The 22379-nt window shown below is 44.1% G+C and overlaps 1 protein-coding gene and 2 long non-coding RNA genes across 15 annotated transcripts; 2 read left to right on the top strand and 1 right to left on the bottom strand.

Annotated features, from left to right (window-relative positions):
• Positions 1-10545: 10545 nt before the first annotated feature.
• LOC141042016 (uncharacterized) lies at positions 10546-13093 on the top strand. Its single transcript, XR_012203823.1, has 5 exons — positions 10546-10953; positions 11651-11772; positions 11863-11946; positions 12030-12250; positions 12797-13093. It is a non-coding gene; the product is annotated as an uncharacterized lncRNA (long non-coding RNA).
• Positions 13094-13435: 342 nt separating this feature from the next.
• Positions 13436-19315, top strand: LOC109762137 (uncharacterized). 13 transcript variants are annotated; one of them, XM_020320955.4, is made up of 10 exons: positions 13436-14014; positions 14114-14267; positions 14642-14776; positions 14909-15059; positions 15257-15319; positions 15651-15743; positions 16351-16466; positions 16847-16939; positions 18427-18507; positions 18929-19315. In XM_020320955.4, the coding sequence occupies exons 5-10, from the start codon at positions 15258-15260 to the stop codon at positions 19162-19164; spliced, it is 681 nt and encodes a 226-aa protein (XP_020176544.1). In that variant the 5' UTR covers positions 13436-14014; positions 14114-14267; positions 14642-14776; positions 14909-15059; position 15257; the 3' UTR covers positions 19165-19315. The 13 variants fall into 13 exon arrangements, 10 of the variants coding, with proteins under 10 accessions (XP_020176544.1, XP_020176543.1, XP_020176549.1 ...); XR_006670058.2 differs by lacking the exon at positions 14642-14776 and adding an exon at positions 15418-15505 and having other exon boundaries at positions 13484-14014; XM_020320958.4 differs by having other exon boundaries at positions 13735-14014; positions 14148-14267.
• A 2212-nt stretch (positions 19316-21527) lies between these two features.
• LOC120974560 (uncharacterized) lies at positions 21528-22379 on the bottom strand. Its single transcript, XR_005769933.2, has 2 exons — positions 21943-22379; positions 21528-21857 (listed from the first exon to the last, which is right to left on the bottom strand). It is a non-coding gene; the product is annotated as an uncharacterized lncRNA (long non-coding RNA).

Below are 22379 nucleotides of genomic sequence, written 5' to 3'. Positions count from 1 at the left end.
CGGCGGACACGCACGCCGAGGCGGCCCGTCAGGGCCAGTCATCGTCCGCGCATCGGTCCGGTCACCCTGCGCCGGTCATCACCGCCCTGCTCCGACCGGGACACCCGCATCGCCCCGACCCGGCGGCCTCGCGCCATGCGACGACCAATCATAGCCGCCGTTTGCGCGCCGGCCCGCGCATCGATCCACGTCACCCGCCTCCGCCGTGTCTGCACGGCGGCCCTGCGGTCTACCTCGCCGGCATCGTCTCCGGCTGCATCGGGCCGGCTGCGCCAGGCTCGTCGGCTGCCTCAACTCGGGCGTCGCTGCTACGTTCGTCGCTCGGGCCTCGCTGTCAGGGCGCCGGCACTGCTTTGGCAGCCCAGGTGCCGGTGCTGACACGCTCGTCTGCACGACGTCCCACGCCATCCATCATCTTCGGCTTCATCTCGAACTCCGCCGCCACCACGCCTCCACCGAGCGACGTCCCCGACCTCGCACGCAATCGACTTGATCACCCGCTCGCCCGCGATCCGCCTCATCTACGCCGCGCGACCGACATGGCCCGTCGGTTACGCGCGCCTTCGCAGGTCCCGTGCAGATCGTCCCCGAGTTCAGCACGCCCCTCTACCGATCGAGCAATGGGCTGCCGTTGCGTCGCTCCGTCGGGCCGGAGCGCCGCCGCCCCGTGGTTCTCCTCGCGGCTACATCGACTCGTGTCGCCGCTGCGGGCCGTAGTGTCGCAATACGCGGTCCCAGCCGCCGCCCCAAGGTCGTCCCCGCGGTTGCACCGACACGCGCTTCGCCGCTGCACCGCCCCTTCGGGCCCTAGCGCCGCGGCCCGTGGTCCCCGCCACCGCCCCGGGGTCTTCCTGCCGTCGCCCCGACCTGCCCGCCGCCATTGTGTCGCCCCTTCGGGCCGTAGCGCTGCGGCCCTCTCTACCGTCACCGCGTCGACCTCCCATGGTATGTGCCACGCCGTCTCCCTTGGCGCGAGAACGCCACCATCCGCGCCGGTCTTCGTCACGCTCTCAGGGTTCTTCGCCTACTTCGAGCACCGCCGCCGCGCTCCTAACCTAGCCGCCGTCGCCCCTCTTCTTTGGCTGTCGTCGCCGCTACCCACGTAGCCGCCGCCGCCGCCCGTCCGCCTCCTTCATCTACCCCGACCACTTCGTTTACTCAGACAACCACGGGCGACATCGGCCTCGCGTCGATTGGTTCCCAACAATACTTAATCCTTCCTTGAATTATCCTTCCTGTATTTCTCTATTTTTCTGAGAGATGCGGAGTCATTGGGCCGATTTGTGTGCATGCGTTTTCTCACCGCGGCAATATAATCCATCGAGCAGCCAGGTTCCACGTAGGTGCAGTTTTCACACACATATTTTAACTGGTGATATGGGATGTGCTAAAGCGAGGTGGTACTAAACAAAAACATTGTCTAGCTCGGTTGGTTGCAGCCTTACAAATTTCCTAGGAGGTTGCGAGTTTGATCCCGGGTAGCGACACAACGCGCCGCTGTTTTTTTGCCTTTCCCAGTGTAGATGGGCCGGCTTCATGAGGCCCAAGCAGGTGCGGGGCGGATGGGTGCAGGCCCCGAAGGACCACCTTGTTTATATTACGATTTTGTCCATACAAATTGTAAAAGCATATTATGACATGAGAAAAAAAACGTATTATGACGGTGAACCCGACAAAGTCAATCCGTGCTTTATTATTAATTAGGGAATTAGGGATTAGGGATTAGGGATTAAGATATATATATACTACCTAATCATTGTTATATACCACCACTTGCGTTTTGTATGTTGTATGTAGTATTTATCAAAACCGAGAATATGTACGTGTAGTATATAGTATATAACAATGATTAGGTAGTATATATACTAATTTTTAGGTAGTATATACCATGTTTTGAGTATGCTCTTTTTTACGTATAAATATGTATGTATTTCACAAATATAACAAAAATTATGGGCTCATATGCAATTTTCTCATGTAACTTGTTTTGAAATATCTTAGATATAATACATGAACATATTTAAAATAATAAAATAGTAAATATAGTATCACATGGTAGTATATGAGATACATGAGTAACTACACCAGATGGTAGGAGGATTTTCTATATATATATATATATATATATATATATATATATATATATATATATATATATATATATATCGCGCTATTCGTCACCCTGGGTGAGAAATAGTTATTCCTCACCCCACCCAAATGTGCAACACCACCAGTCCACCACAACGAACGTGAGACAAAAATACTTGTGAGGTAAAATTACGTCTGGAGTGGAGGAACCAGTGCCGCATCAAAACCATCGTAAGAAAAAGGTCTTGTAACGTAAATTTACAACACGCATGCGAGGTAGTTATGGCGTAGTGGCAATAAACCAACGGGATGACAGACATAAGAAAAGACTGGCGTAATTTTACGGCAATAAAATAAGTCACCTACGTGACCCTCTAAAAAAAAGGTCACGTACGTCTACAGCTAAAGAAGCGTGCCGTCTGGGACTTTGGAGCGTACAGCTAAAGAAGCGTGCCGTCTGGGACTTTGGAGGCGACAGCTCTTGCGTTCCCAATGTAAATAGAAGGAAAACCTTTTTAGAGCTAAATGGAAGGAACACTAGGAGCCATGTATAGCTGCTGAAACTCCATCGAGCACCGCTACAATGTTACTCCTTCGGTTCGTATGAAATTGATACTGCAGAGCAGCATATAAATACGTTTATGTTACTATGTTGATGTAGGGGAGCATTACTCTGCTTCACATTTTGTTTCACGCGGTATTCGCACTTCAAAGACCCTAGCACTGAGACACTTAAGATGCTCAGAGACGAAGGCTAGAGATGTCCATATCTTAGTTTTTTGTCAACTATGGCAATTGGAGTTTCTCATATCCACGTATCATGTTGATTCAATTCAATTTTCCCAAGCTAAACTATCTCATATATCTATTAGATTCTATGCCCATTTACATTATTGGACCCTACAATATTTTTTTAGGGGAGAGGACATGAGCTGACCTTTTAATACTTATAAAGACACAATCTTTCCGTCCTTATATACTTTCCCATTTTAATGTTGCTCAAATTTGGCAAAACCAATGTGCTTGCTTTAAGGAAATTTTGAAGAAACTTATAAAATCCGAAGGCATATAACTTTAAGGGTGATTTTGGTTAACCCGCAAAAAAGAAGGCGATTTTGTTCACTTATATCAATTTTGTTATTTGTATGCAATCATAACCTCAAAGGAGGTTCCCCGCAAGAGAGAGAGAGAAAGAGAGAGAGAGAGAGAGAGAGAACCTGAATGGAGGTCCATATGCATCTGGGTAGAAACTTGTACAGATGAACCAACAGGGAAGAATGACTAACATAATAGATTTCTAGGAACATGATTACCATCATCAACAAGAAAGCAATTTTTTATCAGATTTGCCGAGCTACATCAGTTCGTTGAGGACAGAGTTCGCCTCCTCTTCAGCCACATTATTTTGGTGGGTGCACTACCCAGCGGCATGGTCTCCATTGGAAATTCTTCCCTCCGCAAGAATTATTTGCTACTGTTTTCTCCTTGCACGTACATCATAAAACAACTTCCAATGATAGTCCTCAAAATGTTGTAACTGGACATCTTTAAATGCAGAAGCATTTGAAGCAGAGATCTGTTCCAGAAATAGAATTATGAATACTAAAACTGACTATTGCAACAAAGATATTCATATGAACCGAACAGTTGATTGAAAGGCGAAAGAATCATCTCATTCAGGACTTGAGCACAACTAATCAGAATTTAATGAGTTGATCAACTTCTAAGGCTGTACGTAAACAGCTAATTTATTCCGGTCTTTATTGCCAAACTGTCTATGGAGTATAGGTTGCTAAATAAACTGGCAGACAAGCTATTTATGCGGTTCCTACTTGGCATTGGTATCAAAATTAACGAAAGTGTGCACTGAAATAATTTGGTTTGGCAATCAGCACTTCAAAGGAATTAGGATTTGCAAGCGATGACAGACACAACTCACTATAGCGACGACAGGATCAACAGCACCGTCTCACTCCCTCAAACGACCGATATAGATTGGGCGACTTGACACCATCTTGAGCCGCCTTTGTAATATCGTGTAAAGACTTGACCGCCAGATAGGTAGCCAATTCGAAGGAACAAAAGCGGAAACTAGAATGAACCTATGATGGCATCAGCTAGGTGTCAAGAAATGTATTATCCTGTTCTAAAGAAAATGTGCAGGAACAGTATATGAATTCCAAAAAAATTCTTTCAAGAATCATCATTCTAATGTAGAGCTTCACCTAAATTTGGGGACAAAATCAAAATCAAAATCAAATACACAGAGCTTAACTTTGAAAACATTAACACAATCTGAAAATAAAAAAAGGTCGCAAATTTATTAAAAATCAGAAATTCAGAATAGCCCAAATGTTGATGGTTGTATAACCTTATTAAACACATCTTCTAGTTTTATGGAGGACACCATTATTTTTAACCCTGTGAATATTACATCAAAATCTGAGTTGTAAACTTGAAACGCAGAGCTCGATTAAAAAGGGAAACACGTGAAGTATGAACTGTTCCTTACAGCTTTATCTTTACTGACTGGTTATACTATTAGGTCATCAATGGAACTGCTGTATTAAAAGAGCAAACTAACTATTATCCATTACTTAAATTATGTAATCTGTCTTGCCACTATATGACTCTTTTATGTGCGACCGCCACAATCTACTGTTCTTCACATTATCTATTCAGAAGTTTTCATTAATTTTATTAAAGTGTTGATGGGTAGATGCCTCCTTATTACATCATAACTGAGGAAGAGTGTCATGTAATACCAGGTACAGTTCCTCCCCTAGTGTGCATTTGCTGAATTCAGAAACTTGAGATGATTAAAAGAATTCGATGCATACTCTCGAATGTTATATATTAAACTGATTTCAGTACCTTCCACAGAGAAAATTACTAATGGAATGGAGTACCATAACCCACCTCCTTTTTTATCTTCCCCTTCTAAGTAAAACACCACGACTCTGTTTTTCTTACAGAAAAATGACTAGGAAATAAATACCTACAATTTTATATCACGTCAGTCTATAGTGTATTGTTTTTGAAGCATGATTCATCTCCAGCTAAAATGTAATAGTATCACATAAATAATTTTGATCTAGGAATTTACACAAACAGCTGATGGGCACAAAGTCACAAACTGGGACAAATTCCATTAGCGAGCACCAAAGGATGTGCTTTGAGGAAAATTTATGCAGGCAGCTAGGGACATTTCAATCAACAAATGGAACAAGAATAATTACAAAACTAGATATAAGAGTACCGACTGTGTATATAACCATACATACTGACCTATAATGGATTAGACGACTGTGCAGCCCAAGTAGCTTCTAGGCATGCACCTGTAACACCCCGCATGTAACTTGCCATATTTGTAACTCCGACTCTTGCCATTTCCGGCCATGTGATATGTTTTTCCCTCCGTTGTCGGGTTTTGTCTTTCGTTTTGTATTTTGTCATGTCATGCATTTTCATATCATGTCATCTTGTGCATTGCATTCGCATACGTGTTCGTCTCATGCATCCGAGCTTTTTCCCCGTTGTCCGTTTTGCAATCCGGCGCTCCTATCTCCTCCGGTGCACCCTTCTTGTTTTCTTTCGTGTGCGTGTGTCAAACTCTCTCGGAATGGACCGAGGCTTGTCAAGTGGTCTTAATATATCACCCGAAGACTACCGGTCAAGTTTCGTTCCATTCGGAGGTCGTTTGGTACTTCATCGGTTAACCGGGCATCCGCAAAGTCCATCTGAGTATCCAGCAAAAACCCACTCCAAAACCAGCCCAAAGCCCACCAAACTCTCTTCCATGCTCTAGGTCGTTCGATCACGATCGTGTGGGCGAAAACCGCACCTCATTTGGAGTCTCCTAGCTCCCTCTACCTATAAATGAGTGAGCATCCCGAAATACATTTGCAGACTAAACCCTAACCCTCTCCTCGCGCCGCGCCGGACACGTCCGCCGCCGGCCGGACGCACCGGCCGCAGCCAATCGGCGCGCGCCACCTCACCCGCCTCTCTCTCCTCCGCGCCGCCGGCCCGCAGGCCCATCGCCGGCCCGCCTCCTCCCGCCGCCGCCGCCTCGGGCCCCGTGCCCGCGCCGCCGGGCGCCGCCGCCGCCAACTCCACCGGCCGCCGCCGCGCCATCACCGCCGGCCGCCTTCGCCACCGGGCCCCGCCGCCGCGCCTTCGCCCGCCGGTGGTCGCCGCCTCCGCCGGCGGCCCCCTCCTCCGGCGCCGTCGCCTCGCCTCCGGCCGCCCCCGCCCTCGCCCGCCGGCCCTCTCCTCCTCCGGCCCGAGCCGGCGAGCTCGAGCGCCCGCGCCTGGAACCTCCCCCGATCCGATCTGGTCAACGGGAAGGTTTGACCCGAACCCCCCTTTTTTTCCTAAGTCTGTGAATTCCATCAGCAAGTGCTTGTGCTCTCGATGCCGTAACTTTGTGCATGTAGCTCCGATTCGCGCGTATAATATGTCAAATTGTTCGTCTCGTGATGCTCTTCATTTCGTTCAATTGCACCATGTTCATGAGAGGTCATCTTGATGCCCAAATCTTCGTTGGAAGAGGGCTAGTTGCTGTTAATCTCTGGTTCTTAGCAGAACTTGGAGATTTGTCATTTTTGTATCATTTATTCTGTGCATCTTTTGAGCATGAGCTCTACATGTGTTTTGAAGTATGCCATGCCATCTTTCCAGTGGTATAGTCCATGTATTTTTGTGATCTCTGTGGTGACTAGCACAAGCATGCAAAGTAGGTCCCGTAATAATTCTGTTTTCAGGGACTTAGTGATTTCTCTGTCTTTGTCTGCTGTAATTTTGTTGCCATGTAAACTTGATGCTAGAGAGAGATCCATGCACATTTTGTAGATGTTCAGTAAGGATGTTTTATAGCTATAGTTGTAATTGATCCATTCCTGCAATTGTTTGCAATTTTAGAGTACCATAGCATGACTCAATCTTGCTCTACTTTTGCTATAAAATATTTCTGGCAGATTCTTAACATGATATGCATTTTTGCCAAGCTTATTGTAGTTGATCCATACATGCTATGCAATTGATCTTGTCATGGATAGCTTCATAAACATGCCATCTTGCTGTAGGTATGCTTGGTTTGTCATGCATTGCTCTGTAGTGAGTGCGTCAAGCTCACAAAGAGGCCTACATATTAATATTTCTGCCATGCTCTGTTTTCTGCTAAGTCTGAAACCTGATAACGAAACTTGCTATGTTTACATGCTTGCCATCATATCTTCTGGTCCTTTTTGGCTTATGGTCAGTAAGGGACTTTTGTCATGTGCATTTAGTAGAACACTACCATGCCTTGTCTTGCTATGTTAAGTTCCTGTAGCATATTGATTCCGTGCTCCGAACATTGCTACCTGATGCTGATTTCTGCCATGTCCAGTTTTTCACTAAGTCTGTGAACCTGTAATCTTTTGCACTGTTGCCATGCTTGTTTGAGCTTGATATGTTGTGAACTAGCCGTAGCTCAGTGTTCATCTTTTGTCAAGCATCTCCTGTAGATTACTGCCATGTGCTTTGTTGCTATGTTGGGGTGCTGTAGCATTGTTACTTCTTGTATTTTAAGTGCTATCTTGCTGTTTATCGCAGATTAGTGTCATTCTTGTTTTGCTTGTCATTTGCAAACCGTGTATCCGATTCCGGTGATCTTTATATCGATTTCGACCGAAATCATCTCATCTTTCCAGTGGCATGCTTGGTTTGCCAAGTTACTGCCATGTTCATCATTTTCCTTCGGAGCACGCATACGCATCGCATATCATATCTTGCATATCATACATGTCTTGCATCATGTTGCTTGTGCATTTCTCGTTGTTGATTGTGGTTCCGTTTGTTTGTGTTCTTGTCTTGGGTAGAGCCGGGAGACGAGTTCGTGAACGAGGAACCTGTCGAGTACGCTTACGAGGATCAAGCTTTCGACAACTCTGAGAATCTTGCAGGCAAGATGACCACCCCTCGAAATCACTTCTATCTTTGCTATGCTAGTTGTTCGCTCTATTGCCATGCTCGCTACCTATCACTTGCTATATCATGTCTCCTATTTCAGCCATGTCAGCCCCTAACCATCCTTTCCTAGCAAACCGTTGTTTGGCTATGTTACCGCTTTTGCTCAGCCCCTCTTATAGCGTTGCTAGTTGCAGGTGAAGTTGAAGTTGTTCCATATCGGAACATGGACATGTTGGGATATCACAATATCTCTTATTAAATTAATGCATCTATATATTTGGTAAAGGGTGGAAGGCTCGGCCTTATGTCTGGTGTTTTGTTCCACTCTTGCCGCCCTAGTTACTGTTAAACCGGGATTATGTTCCTTGAGTTTGCGTTCCTTACACGGTCGGGTGATTTATGGGACCCCCTTGACAGTTCGCCCTGAATAAAACTCCTCCAGCAAGGCCCAACCTTGGTTTTACCATTTGCGACCTATACCTTTTCCCCCGGATTTTCTAGAGCCCGAGGGTCATCTTTATTTTAAACCCCGGGCCAGTGCTCCTCTGAGTATTGGTCCAAACTGTCAGTCGCCGGTGGCCACCAGGGGCAACTCTGGTCTGGCCTATCGGAAGCTTGGACAATCCGGTGTGCCCTGAGAACGAGATATGTGCAGCTCCTATCGGGATTTGTCGGCACATTCGGGCGGCTTTGCTGGTCTTGTTTTACCATTGTCGAGATGTCTTGTAAACCGGGATTCCGAGACTGATCGGGTTTTTCCGGGAGAAGGTTTATCCTTCGTTGACCGTGAGAGCTTATGATGGGCTAAGTTGGGTCACCCCTGCAGGGTATTATCTTTCGAAAGCCGTGCCCGCGGTTATGAGGCAGATGGGAATTTGTTAATGTCCGGTTGTAGATAACTTGTCACTTGACCCAATTAAAATACACCAAGTGCGTGTGTAGCCGTGATGGTCTCTTCTCGGCGGAGTCCGGGAAGTGAACACGGTCTGTGTTATGTATGACGTAAGTAGGTGTTCAGGACCTCTTCTTGGTCATTGCTAGATGACGTCCGTTCCTTTGCTTCTCTTCTCGCTCTCATATGCGCAAGTTAGCCACCAAATATGTTTTTGCCGCTGCAGCTCCACCTCTTTGCACCATTCCCCCTTTAAACTTAAATAGTCTTGATCTCGCGGGTGTGAGATTGCTGAGTCCCCGTGACTCACAGATACTTCCAACACCAGTTGCAGGTGCCGACGATGCCAGTGCAGACGATGGCGTCGATCTCAAGTGGGAGTTCGACGAGGAACGTGGTCGTTATTATGTGTCTTTTCCTGATGATCAGTAGTGGAGCCCAGTTGGGACGATCGGGGATCTAGCATTTGGGGTTGTCTTATTTTCATCTGGATGTTGACCGTAGTCGGTCTATATGTTTGTATTTTGGATGATGTATGAATGATATTTATGTATTGTGTGAAGTGGCGATTGTAAGCCAACTCTTTATCCCATTCTTGTTCATTACATGGGATTGTGTGAAGATGACCCTTCTTGCGACAAAACCACTATGCGGTTATGCCTCTAAGTCGTGCCTCGACACGTGGGAGATATAGCCGCATCGTGGGCGTTAGAGCACCAGACTGAAATCGGTGTTTTTTTAAAGCAGACTGAAATCAGCGTTGGGGTCAGGGAAGAACTGGAGGGGCGCTGTTGAGGAGTACGCGGCTGAGAGGGAAACACGATTGCTTGCTCGCGAAGGTTGGAGGCGGAACCTGCAGTGGCGTCGGCAGCGGGGGGTCGCACTATGCCTGGTGGAAGCACAGGGTACCTAGCACAGCGGTGCTCTTGCTGGCCGGCAGGCAGCGGCGGGGGAGGGGAGAAAGATGTGCTTGGGACCGCCGTGATGGGAGGGGATCCCTGCGCATCATGAAGAAGCCCTACCGCCAAGCAGTACCGACGCCTCTGCACACGGCTCGGCCAACCGGCATAGATGCCGAGCCCACGCGCCGGTCACCACGCCGACGAGCATCACGACGCTGAGCCGACGCCGACACCATGGTGAACCGCCCCTCGCATCGTCGCACGCCTCGTCCTCTCCGCTCCTGATTAGAATCGGAGAGGGGAGTGGGAGAAGTGGGCTGTTTTTTTTCTGAGGGGTATAAAATTTTACATTGGTGCAGCGGCGACCGGTGGAGCCGTGGTGGTTTTGTTGAGCCGTGCGATCGGGCTAGGTAGTCTGGCTCGGTTGGTCGACCGGGGTGAAGAATTACTTATTCTTCACCCAGGGTTATTAATAGAGTTTCTATATATATATATATATATATATATATATATATATATATATATATATATATATATATATATATATATATATACTTCTCTACCATCTAAAAGAAACGTAAGGTTCCGTCTCCCCTCTTACGTCGCTCGCAATCTTCGTCCGTCGTCGCTCATCCCGCGCACGCGCGCATGGGCCAAGCCCCGCAAAGCCCACATGGGCCACATCTCTCTCATCGACACACTCATCCCCAGTTCCCCACCCCGCCCCTCAGCTCCTCGGCCATCGCTCGCCGTCCTCGGCACCACCTCGCCGCCGCGCTGGTCCACCCGTGGTCCTCCACCGGCCGCTGCAGCCCCTGTACGCCGCCCGACGACCTCCTCCGCTGCCCTCCCTACCCCGACCAGGGGCACAACCGCGCAGCCGCGCCGGTCAGACCAGCCACCGCTGGAGGCCCAAGCAGCCACCATCTCCACCTCGTCGGCCAGCACATCTCTAGCAATCGCTGCTCGCCGCCCCCACCATCGGCTGTACGGCGACGCCCCTGAGCCCCTGCCTTCCCTATCGCGCTATGGACCCTTGCATCAGCCAGATCCGAGCACCTCCGGGGCCGCCTTCGCATGTCTTCGGCACCTCCGCCAGAACCTCTTCGGCCCCATGTAAGTGGTGTCACGTGTTTCTTCATTGATTGGGAATGATATTGTTCCTAGATGAAGCCTCACAAGAAACTTAGATTCTTCTCCGTATGTTGGAATCGATTGTTTATTGATTAGTCAAGGTTGATTTGAGTCGTCTATGTCTGCAAGTGTTCAATTCCAACCTTAAAACCAGTCACAAATTTGATTTGGTCCATGTAAATAGCCTACTGTTTAGTTAACTTTTGATGTTTATAGGTAATTAATTACTTCTATGTACGGTGTCCTAATTGCTAAACGAATAAATTTAAAATAGTTATGGTGTATTTAATGATTCAGAAAGGGTACAAGTATGCATACATGGTTCTATTCTCTATTTTCAGGTTTAGGTTATTTGGATTGTACATCAATATGATATTTCTTCTCTCCTCAAGTCTCAGATCTGCTTTTCATCCTCCTTTGGTTTGTTTCATGAGGATATTTTCATTCAGTGCATACATGTTGATTCGTTCATGTGTTTAAAAGTACGAGCAGAATGCTGGATGTCCTTGCAGTAGTAGCCCAACAGAGAATCTTCCTAGCGATTTGGATGTACAGAGTTTATGATACGGAAACATAATTTTGTCTTTGTACAGATATCGGATTTTCTCCTTTCTATTTGTGAACTCTTTTGATATGTTATTTACTCCTAATTTCAACTTTTCACGGTTTGTTCTTCCAGGATTTCAGGGAGTATGGACCATGTATGGACAGATGTGATCCTTAACTGTCGTTGTTCTTGGCGTGTTGCTGCCATTTTACTGGGTAGAATCTATGCACGGCCGAGACCTCAGTCTATCCACTGTAAGTCATGCCTTTTGATCAATTGTTCGCAGTCGCTGAGATATTTTTCTACATGCCCGTTTTGTTGCTCAAATTCCTGCTTTCATTTAGGTACGAGTGTTTAATGAATTTACTCTTCTCCATGGCGCGTCCATGAGGGCAGAAATTTCATGCTTTAAATCTGCTTGGCGAGAAGTAAGTTATCTGTTGATTGTTTATTATATGCTTGTATTTTTACTGCTGAGCATAGAAACTTATTATATGCTTGTATTTTTCAGCCTTTTCAGCCCTGGAGATGTCCTTGTGAACTGGTCAGTGATTTTCGGAAAGTGGAGCTGCATTCAAGGTTTGAGATATAGTTTATGTCGACTGGATGAGTTGTTTGATCTCTTTGCCCTGTTCTTCAAGATGGGTTGCGATGAAAACTCTTGGGGCCATGAGCAACACTTGAGGCTCCTCTTCATAAGCACAAAAGCTGCAGCAAACAGAAATTGGAGAGGTAAACCTAATAGTGTTCATTATGAGCTAATCTCGACCATGTACAGAGTCCGCCACAGTTCAAACAAAATCTCTGTACTGAAGGTGGTGTGGCGTTGAAGCTGTCATGTCCTCGGCCATGCTCGCCCATTGAAATCTCTGTTATTTTCCTCTACTTGTATTCCACCTTTTCGTTGCAATTCAATTTTTAGGATCAGCAATATCTATGCGATTAATTTCAAACTTCGCAGGATCTTTCAACATGTCAGTTACACTCTAATAAGTATTCATCTTTAATTTCCTACCCTATAGTGGGCAACACAGTTTGTTCTATGTGCATGAACACTGATAAATTAATTTGTGTTAGTATGTAGTGGTTCAAGGATGCTAAAATTTTGTACTATAATCTGTTTCCAGGTGCTTGAAACTTGCTTTTTTGTCGACCTATATTGCAACTTCTGCTGTAATAAGCATAGAATTATATTGCTGCATTACGGCGCTTTCCATTAGAACACACGACTTATGTTGATCATGCAATTGTATTCTTTGTTTTTTCTGTTTTGTGCAGTTGAAGAGCTTTGTACAGAACCGGAGATTAGGAGGAATGGAAATATAAGAAACAATTCAGGAAGATTCCCTAGGGAAGCAAAAATTGTTTCCTGGTCTGTGTAGGTCCATTTAGGAAATTAGATGACTGTTGTAATATGAATTTTACATCCGTTCCAAGAAAAAGTGATGTTTCTATTTACATCCATTTTGGTGTGATAAATATTGGTTCTGAACGTATGCTTTCTCTTTCTATGTGTTGCAACATATAAATTGTGTGAATTTTTTGGGACAACTATAAAAAGTCAAAATTTATGTTCCATGTTCGTAACTGGATTTATCAAATACCATATAATGTAGTATATATTGAGCTTAGTGTTTCCACACACTTGCTAGATGGAAGAATGAATGGCATTATGCAACGTGGTTTTTGAAGCTGGTGGAAAGAATGTTCTCACTATTTTGCGTGCCAATGAAACCACGTTAAGTGCCTTCAGGAACTAATCAATTGCCCTCCTGATGATGGATAAGTTAAGCAATATGGCTGTGAGTAAACAGTATTAGATTTTGCTACAACGTGCTTGGTCTCATAATTGATTACTATTTGTTCTAGCTTTGATATTGCATGTATATGTCATCAACTTGGGTTTGTTCGATCGGAGCTTCCACGAAGGTGTATGCTTCGATGCTGCTTGACGTGACCAAATGTGTCACCGGTCCCGCTCCTCTTCCTCCTCCTGGCACGCGCGCCGCCATCCCCGCACCTCCTTCCTCCTCCTGGCACGTGCGCTACCGTCCCCGCGCCTCCTTCCTCCTCCTGGCACCCGTGCCTCCTTCCTCCTCCTAGCACCCGTGCCGCCGCCCTCGCACCTCCTTCCTCCTCCTAGCACGCGCGCCGCCGCCGCACCTCCTTACTCCTCCTGCCATGCGCGCCGCCGCCCCGACCTTCCCTTCCGCACTCTCCTCCCAGGCTCCTGCCGCCGCCCCGACCACATCTCCACCAGCTCCGGCCACCGCCGCGCCCCCATCTCCCCCGGCTCCCACACCGCGCATCTCGTCCTAGTGGGGCTCCATAACCACAGTACCGGACCACCCCAGGCCATTCAACGCCACCAACCCGGTCCGTTCATTGCAGCAACACCCAGGATCTGGCTACCACCATGTCGTTCCCACGGTGACGTTCGATGGAGCACCTCGTCTCTCTCCTGCTGCAGGGAGGCCCAGCTACTGCACTGTGGAGGTAAGATTCTTTCCTCTAGATTTCTTCCGCCGTCCAAAAATGTTATTTGATTTTTCCATGAAAAAATGAGGCACCTAATATGTCTCTTTGTTCTGCAAGTGAGCTGTAAAAAATAAAAAATGTGGCAAATTAGGTAGAGATTAAACATCCCCCGGAGCACATCGTCGGTGTCCATGAGCGGGGCTCCCGTGGATGGCTGGATCCCGTCGTCGGCGTCGATAGCGTCCACGAGCGCGAGCACCCCACATCCGGCGTGAGCAGCTCCTGAAACTATTTCCTTAACATTGCTACAATTCCGCACTTATGGTTGAGTCCTACTAGTACTGATGAAATATAGAATTGAATGGAAAATTTAGTTGATTCCTGAGACCCTGACTAGATTTCCTACAGATACGGTTCAGGGTTTAGGATGCTGTAAAACAATTGTATACTTCTAGTTGCTGCTTCCTGCCACCAATGAATTGTGCAAGTTCAAAGAGTGCCGCATGACAAAATAAAAAAGTATTGTATGGCAAGTTCAGAATTTTGGTATCGTGAAAAGTGTGATTTTTGGATAGTATTTTGTACGATTTATTTGTTCATCTTCAGAACTTAGAAATATTAAGTCTACTTTTTTCTATGATGAAGGTACAAATAGCTCCACTAGAATTGGTAACTGGTGGAGATCATTCATGTTGATTACTTTTGACAAGAATAATAGTCCGCTAGAGAATTTGCTGAAGATTAGATAGGAGTGAAAAAACTGAAGGTTTGGAAGTGATGGTAAAAACTGATACGTCAAATTTAACATTCTCTTATTTCTGTTCTATTATTTTCTTTTAGTTTTGGTGTCTGAATTTGTGGATATATGAGCAGGCCCCAATATTTATTTCTTCAATTCTCTTCTGCCGTCAGGTCGCGGCCTCTTCCTTCTGTAGGTCACCGCCTCCTGCTTCTGCAGGCCGTGCCCCATCCCCCGATTCCCGCAGCAGACATGCCGTTCACCGCCGGCACCACAGTCCGTTCACTGCCGACAACCGAGGCCGTTCAACGGCGCAACGACGAGGTCTGGCCTTCCCCCTTCCTCTTTACATGTATCTTTGTATTCTGTTTCAGTTCATCTACTTGTCGATCATAAGTTCGATTTCATCTGTGTTTCCATGTTATTCCTGTATAGTACAACGGGTATTTGTATTCATTTCAGTTCATCTACTTGCCGGTTGTAAGTCCAATTACATAAGTTTTTCCATGTTCTTCATACAGTATGAGAAGATTTGTAGATGCACAACAGAGTTTGCAGACTGCCATGTTAAACAATGTCAACAGGTTCGACAGACTCCCTCTTTTGTGCATAGAGGAACCTCTTTTGTCAATTAATTTAAGGTGCTTTGCTATTACAATTTTGGTGCACATGCAACAAGCAGCAAGGGAAAAAGAAGAGCAGGATTGACATCAGTAGTCAAAAATAATAGAACATCAGTTCTAAAATTCCCCGCGCATCAGTACACCTATGTATTGCTTCTGCGATTTTCAAATATGGTTACAGTTGTTGCTTCGATTTTGCTGTTGATGTACATAGTTTGTGAAGAGAAGATTTTGTAATTCATTTTGCCGATGGAATGAATTACTAAAAGTTCAAATTTGCTAATTTCTGCAGTTCTGGTTCTCTAGATTGGTCTTGGTACATGATACATCTTAAGCTTGGTCTTGGTACAGGATACATCTTAAGCTGGAGTTCGTCGCTAAGCAGGTTTGATTATGTAAAGTTCAAGTTTTTTGTGTGTGATGCAGTATAGCTCAACTACATTTTGTTACCTCTTTACTTTTAAATTGCTGACTGGATGTTGAACTAATTCTCTGCCTTCTCCATCACTTACGTGGTTTCCTATTTGCTTGAGCTATTGTACTCATGTATATTTCAAAAATACTAAGAAATGTGGCTATCAATTATCTTATATACAAAAGTTTTGGGACTTGATCTATTGTACTCATGTATATGTCTAAATAGGACCAAATTTTGCATGTTTTCTGCTTGTATGTATGTGGTTGAACTATTTAGCTATTGAGCGAAGTTTAAACTTTCTATGTGTTAAGGTTAAATGAAATTCATTTTCGTAGCTATGAGGTTGAGCCAATTTTCTCGGCTACTGAAACCGATCATTTGATAGGGAACTCAAAAGAAATAGCATATATGAGCATACGTGAAGTTCAAAAGTTCTGGTTCAGGGAAGTAGACATCCTGCAATTTTTGGGAATTAGTAGTTCACCTTTGCTAAGTGTAGCAAGTTCTCTGGTTGCAAAAATTAATTCACTTTGCAAAAACTCTGGAGGTCAACAATTTCTTTTGTTTGTTGTAGATGGAGATGTGTGTATGTATACATGTGTTCTGGAGATAGGAGAACTATCTGGTGGTGTGTGCGTGCTGCTGCATCCTCTTCCGGCTGCTCTAATTCACACCTTCAGTACAACTTCTGTATGCCCTCGTGTTCACGAATCTTGTAGTACTTTTTTCCATAAAAATCTTGTGGTACTATGTAAAGCAAGCGTGGCCAACACATAGTTTAGGTGTCGCGGTAGTACTCACTGTTGATGGTGGCCTTCTTTTGTGCCGCTACTACTTTGCCACCTAGAGTGGTACTGCTACTACTTATCATGTTGATAAAACCTCGCGAACAGTACATCTATTTGATTAACGATTCTGTAGGGAGAAAAAGTTCACCAATGTACCATCTCTAATCTCAATATACCAAAACTTTTTGTTTAGTAGTTGGTACTGCTCAAGTTTATTTCTTGATGTACACATGATGTCCAAATTCTTCTTTCAATTCGGTTCAATTTATAAATTTCATTCAGTTCAGCGAGGTGGAGATTGGGGCACGGTGGAGTGTGACCGTGTGTGTGCAGACGGCCCACCGCAACGTCACCGGCCGGATCCCGCTCTTCAGTGTATGTTTTGTATGCTTTTCAGTTCACCTACTTAACAATTGCAAGTCCAATTTCCTCCTTGTTTCCATGTTATTCCTCTAGCACAACAGGTGTTATGCCTCTATGTATCAAAAGAAACCTATGTTCTTTTCTATTCTTGCAAATGAAGCTGCACTTCTGTTCTGTTTGAACTTACTTGGCATAAAATTAGTATTTGTTCTACTGTAAAAAAACATAAAATGAAATGTCTTGGTGCATGATCGAAGGTGCATCTGGAAGCATCCCCATGTCAATTGCAAAGGTTTCCAGGATGTGGCGTCCGTACTAGTAGTCCAACCCGGCCGCCCCAGGCCGTTCACCGTCGCAGCTCCCAGGCCGATTGTGCCGAGCCTTGTGCCACTTCCTGTGGAGCTCCATCGTTGTACTGCCCATACCTTTCTTGGCCGCCACACCGGGTCGTTCAGCGACACAACCTGAAGCAATTCGACGCTGCGGCTCGGGAGGCACACACTTCGCCCGTTCATCCCAGGAGAGCAGTACATCACCTTGTGCGAGCAGACCGTTGCCGATGTACACTGATTCTCTAAGCTCCCTTGCCACTGCTCCAGTATGTCCAGCGTCGTCCCCAGTCCAGCCACGTGGCATCCGGACGGTCAAGTTCATGCCGAGCAGCAGTCCACGTCCGTCAGCTCCTATTTCCACTATAGTGATTGGGTTGCCGTTTTCCTCACCCTTCCCGATGCGCGACAACCCAGCCCACATGTTGCTGCCGTCCGCCACCCCAAAATAGTTTTGGCTCTTCCTCAAGCAGCCATTTAACCTTTTGGTGTTTTTTCTGTTGGTGATTGATTTTAGCAATTTGTAGCTATCTTGCATATGGAACCTGAAAGTCTAAGACTGTTGTAGATTCAGTTCTTGTAGCACAAACGTCCCAGAGTTCAGTGACATCTCTAATAGATGTACTGTGGTCTTGCATCTCCAATGTATGTTGCTCAGCTTCCTCCCGATCCGCTTGATCTTGTCCTGCTCCGAAGCATGCTTCAGTTCAACAAAAAGCTCCAGAAAAGTTCAGAGTTCAGCGTACTTTGCATTTATGGTTGGCTCTTTTTTATTCATCTGTTTGGGTTAAGGCAGGGAGAGGGAGCAGAAGGTCATCACAAAAAAAATGTCTCTCCTAGATCCGAGCTGGCGACCTGCGCCTCTACTAATTAGGACGATGTGCACCTTTCCATGGTCTAATGTATTCCTTATTGTTAGTTCTCCAATTAAGTTTGCCCAAACTTCAGGATAAGCAGTTTGCTCATTTATTTTTCTTTTGTGTTTTGCATTCATTCTATGACAGAGGGTGATTGGATATATTTGTGTGTGCTACATGTGTAAAACCTCTAGTGATTAATTAGTTGTCTGGAGCCTGGAGGAATTCTAAAACATATATGTTCTGGTTATGATTTGATGCCCTCTACATCTTTTATGTTATTTACATGGGTATTGAAACTATTTGCGTTCAGGTACAGCAAGAAGTTCATGTATTGATGCCCCTGGAGTCCATGTAGCTCTGCTGCCGTGCTACCCTTATCGGCCTCGGCTATGTACGTCAGTCCAATACCGTCCCCCCAGGCCGTTCATTGTCGTAGCGACCAGGCCGTTCATAGAAAAATGTTGATTATATTGATACCTAAAACTAGTCTCTCTAATAATAAGTTCATACAAAAACAGAAACAAAAATAAACAAAAAACATGAAACACAAAAAACCCATGAAATTTGCAGGGAAAACATAATAAGTTCTAAGAAAATAAATATAGAAGTTCATATTTCGAAACGGATGAAGTATTTGGGAACTAAATGAAGTATTTCAAAGTACAGAACTTCTGTTTAGGTTTGTTTGTGTACTTCTAATGTTACTGTGCATGAACTTGTCTGTTATTTTTACATGTTTTACATGATTACGGTCATTTCGACCTTGACAAATTTCATTTCACATTATATGGTTTTTTTCGTCCATCTTACAGGTCGAAGGAGCTCCCTTCTGTTCAGTGGATTCAACAAAAAAAGTCCCTGCTGCCACTGCATCCTGAGTTCAAGGGATTCCTTAGGGGCCTTCTACACCATCTTGCTAATGATGCCATCGCTGGATGCCACAGCCATGCTCGTCGTTCTTGTACTGCCATTCACATACTGCTCCCTGTTTTACTTCATTGAGATCCATAGAAATAAGTTATATTCAGTTCGCCGCTTTTACAATTGAGGGTCTTATGTTGACCGAAACAATAGTTCAAGCTCCTAAAAAAGCAATTATGTGTATGCTACATCACTTTGAGGAACTACAGCAAACAAAATAAGGAGAGCTTGGTACTACTTGATTTTTTTATAGTACTACTTGAAGCCTTTCTGTTGTATACATTGTCTCCTATTTATTGTAACCTCGTCAGATTGTTGGATGCATGTGGTCCTTCTCTTGTGCATATTCAGTTTCAAAATAAACGTTGAATTGAATGGAAAAAATCATGCCATCTACACTGGAAGTTCAAGAAAAGAGGAGAGCTCATTTACAGGTAAAAAATTCATGTACATCTACAGGGGAAGTTCAACTAAAAATAGAGTTCATTTACAGGTAATAAAAAATTGATGTACATACAATTGGTGGTCTGTTCTACAAAGGAAAATTGGTTTAATTAAAAATATTGATCAGTACAAGTTAAAAACGGTGGTCCGTTCGGAATAAAAGAAATGACAAAAATTCAAATTGTAGAAGTTCAAGCAAAAGGAAACCCCATGCAATTCAAATGGTAAAAGTACAAGTCATAAAATAAGAGAAGTCCAGAACATCGTTGTAAAAAAATGTTTAGTTCAAAAAAAGAATAAAAAAATATTTTCTTTTTGAAAAAATATCATTCAGTTTGATATAAACCATGCAAGCACAGGGCCAACGATACAATAACATTCAGTTCAACAATATAAACCATGCAAGTTCATGGCTAGGATATAGTAAACCGTTGAAAATTTACGAGAAAAATATTACCCAAAAAACAGAGCAAAGTCTAGTTAGTGAAAACACGCTTAGTACAAACCCATGCAAGCGTCAGTACAAGTACCTTTTTTCGGAACCATTTAAAATTACTCTACAAAAATAGCTCAATACAAACATATACATATATCAGTACGACTACTCTGTTTTTCAGACGAGAAAACAACATGATCCGTCATGCTGTATTTAAGATTACTCTTAAACGGTTGCAAAGTAGAGAAAACGTTCAACATGACTAAGTTTCACATTTTCGATGGCTATCCAACGGTATATTATTTGCCCCATTTCGACAAACTTTTTAAAAAAACCACGTTCAAAATCAATTTTAACCGTATTTGAATTCGTATTTAAACCGTAAAGAATTAGAAAAAACTTTATATATGCAAAAGTTGCGCATTTTTCATAGCTTTTCCAACGCCGTATCATTTGCGTCAATCAGACAAACCGTTTGCAAAAAACAGTGAAAAACATTTTGCCCAGAATTTCACCTTTTTCAAATTGCTTTTAAATCATATAGAATTTGAAAAATAGTAGATATATGGAAGATGCGGATTTTCACAAGTTTTCCAACGCCATCTCATTTGCTCAATTCCGACAAACCGTTTGAAAATTAAGTCCAAAATGCGATTCACGTTTTCAGTTAAAAAAACGGTTTCTTCAAAATTGCTCTTGAATCATAATTTTTTTGCAAAAACAAATTATAAGATTGTAATGTGGATGTTAAGAGCTTTCCAAAGATATATTACACGTCCCGTTTCGACAAAAAAAAATTGCAAAAAAATTTGAACTAAAGAAGACGATTTTTAACAGCAACAGAAAGCATCAGTTCAACCGCTCGAATTTCATCAGTTCAAGCATCAGTTCATCACCCAGGGTGCAGAATAAATTATTTTTCACCCGAGGTAATCTTACGACCATTTTATAAATAAATTACATTTGAAATACAAATTGTTACATTCATATTAATTTACTGCATAAAATTTGGCATAACAAAAAAAATATAGGTCAAAAATTGCACTTTATGTACATTTTACACTATGTTTTTATATTTGTAATTTTACGTTATATAAAATATTTTTTACGACGATTATATGGTTTTCTTACGTTCTTTTTTTATGTCTAAAATAAGACAAAATTACGAAACGTAAAATTACGGTGCATGGATGTTAAAATAAAGGAGGGTGAAGAATAACTATTCCTCATCCAGGGTGACGAATAGTCAATCCCTATATATGTAAAATTACCTTGGGTGAAGAATATTTATATATATATAGTGATGCTATTCATCACACAGGATGCAGAATAAGTTATTCTTCACCCAAGGTAATTTTACGATCACTTCATAATTAAATTACATTTGGAATTCAAATAGTTATATTCCTATTGATTAATTATGTAAAATTTGGTATAAGAAAATAAAAATATAGGTCATAAGACAATTTTTTTGAAGTTTACGTATATTTTACACTATGTTTTTATGTTTGTAATTTTACATAACATAAAAATATTTTTTATGGCGATTATATATTTTCTTACGGTCTTTTTTTACGTCAGAAATAAGACAAAACTTACGGAACGTAAAATTACAGTGCATTGGTGGTAAAATAGAGGGGGTGAAGAATAACTATTCCTCATCCAGGGTGACGAATAGTCAATCTATTCCACCAATATATTTTCTTACGGTCTCTTTTGCATATATATGCCACGAGGCTCAAGCAATACAACAATCTATTCCACCAATCCTCTTTCTCCCTTTTAACAGCAACGAAGGAGAGGTGGACGGAGTAGAGGAAGTCGAGGTGAGTCTCCGGGACACGACGCGGCTCCTGGTTCGTCCTTAGATGGCTGCTAGATGTCGCCGGAGTTGGGCGGAACTCCGGCCGGAAGCGAACAACGTGAAACTCGTGCTCCGGCTGTGAATTTTCAACAGAACACCATATCCATAAGATGCGCAAGGTCGAGATATGAGGGACGGAAGAGTTAGAATGTCTCCTTCACCTCGAACTCGCCGGAACCTTCCACGAACAGCAGCGGTGTCAAGCAACTCCGGTGAGCAATTCACGACGATGGGAGGGGTATAAGCTCCCGAAGGAGAGGGGTTCGGGCAAGGAGAGAGTTGTGAGGGGAGGGGGCCTTTTATAGGATGCAGGGGAGGTCGGAACGACGCAGGGCGTCGTCGGAATTATGGCATCTTCATCGCGGCCGTTTCCGGTGTTCTAATGGCCATTAGGGCACGGTTTAGTGCGGGTAACGGAAGATCAGGAGTTAGGGAGGGCGTGAGGAATCCGTTCAGAGCAGTTTGGTGGAGAGGGAGAGAAGGGGAGGGGTCGGGCGCGAGTGGGGTGCGGCGCTGGCTCGTTGCCTGAGCCTGTCCAAAGGATGAAGACGAACGACCCAGGTTGGATCGTGAGGAAGGAGATAGGAAAATAAAATAA

This window comes from Aegilops tauschii, chromosome 2 (assembly GCF_002575655.3).
Source record: "Aegilops tauschii subsp. strangulata cultivar AL8/78 chromosome 2, Aet v6.0, whole genome shotgun sequence".
In the NCBI taxonomy this organism is placed as follows: Eukaryota; Viridiplantae; Streptophyta; class Magnoliopsida; order Poales; family Poaceae; genus Aegilops; species Aegilops tauschii.
This window is presented reverse-complemented; position numbering and strand designations above follow the sequence as displayed.

What these genes read in the sequence shown, in the direction of transcription:
- LOC109762137 (XM_020320955.4), top strand. Translation starts at nt 15,258, where the DNA reads ATGAGAAGATTTGTAGATGCACAACAGAGTTTGCAGACTGCCATGTTA. An exon ending in ATGTTAAACAATGTCAACAG is followed by an intron (nt 15,320 to 15,650) that starts GTTCGACAGACT and finishes TAATTTCTGCAG; the next exon opens with TTCTGGTTCTCTAGATTGGT. An exon ending in TGGAGTTCGTCGCTAAGCAG is followed by an intron (nt 15,744 to 16,350) that starts GTTTGATTATGT and finishes TGTTTGTTGTAG; the next exon opens with ATGGAGATGTGTGTATGTAT.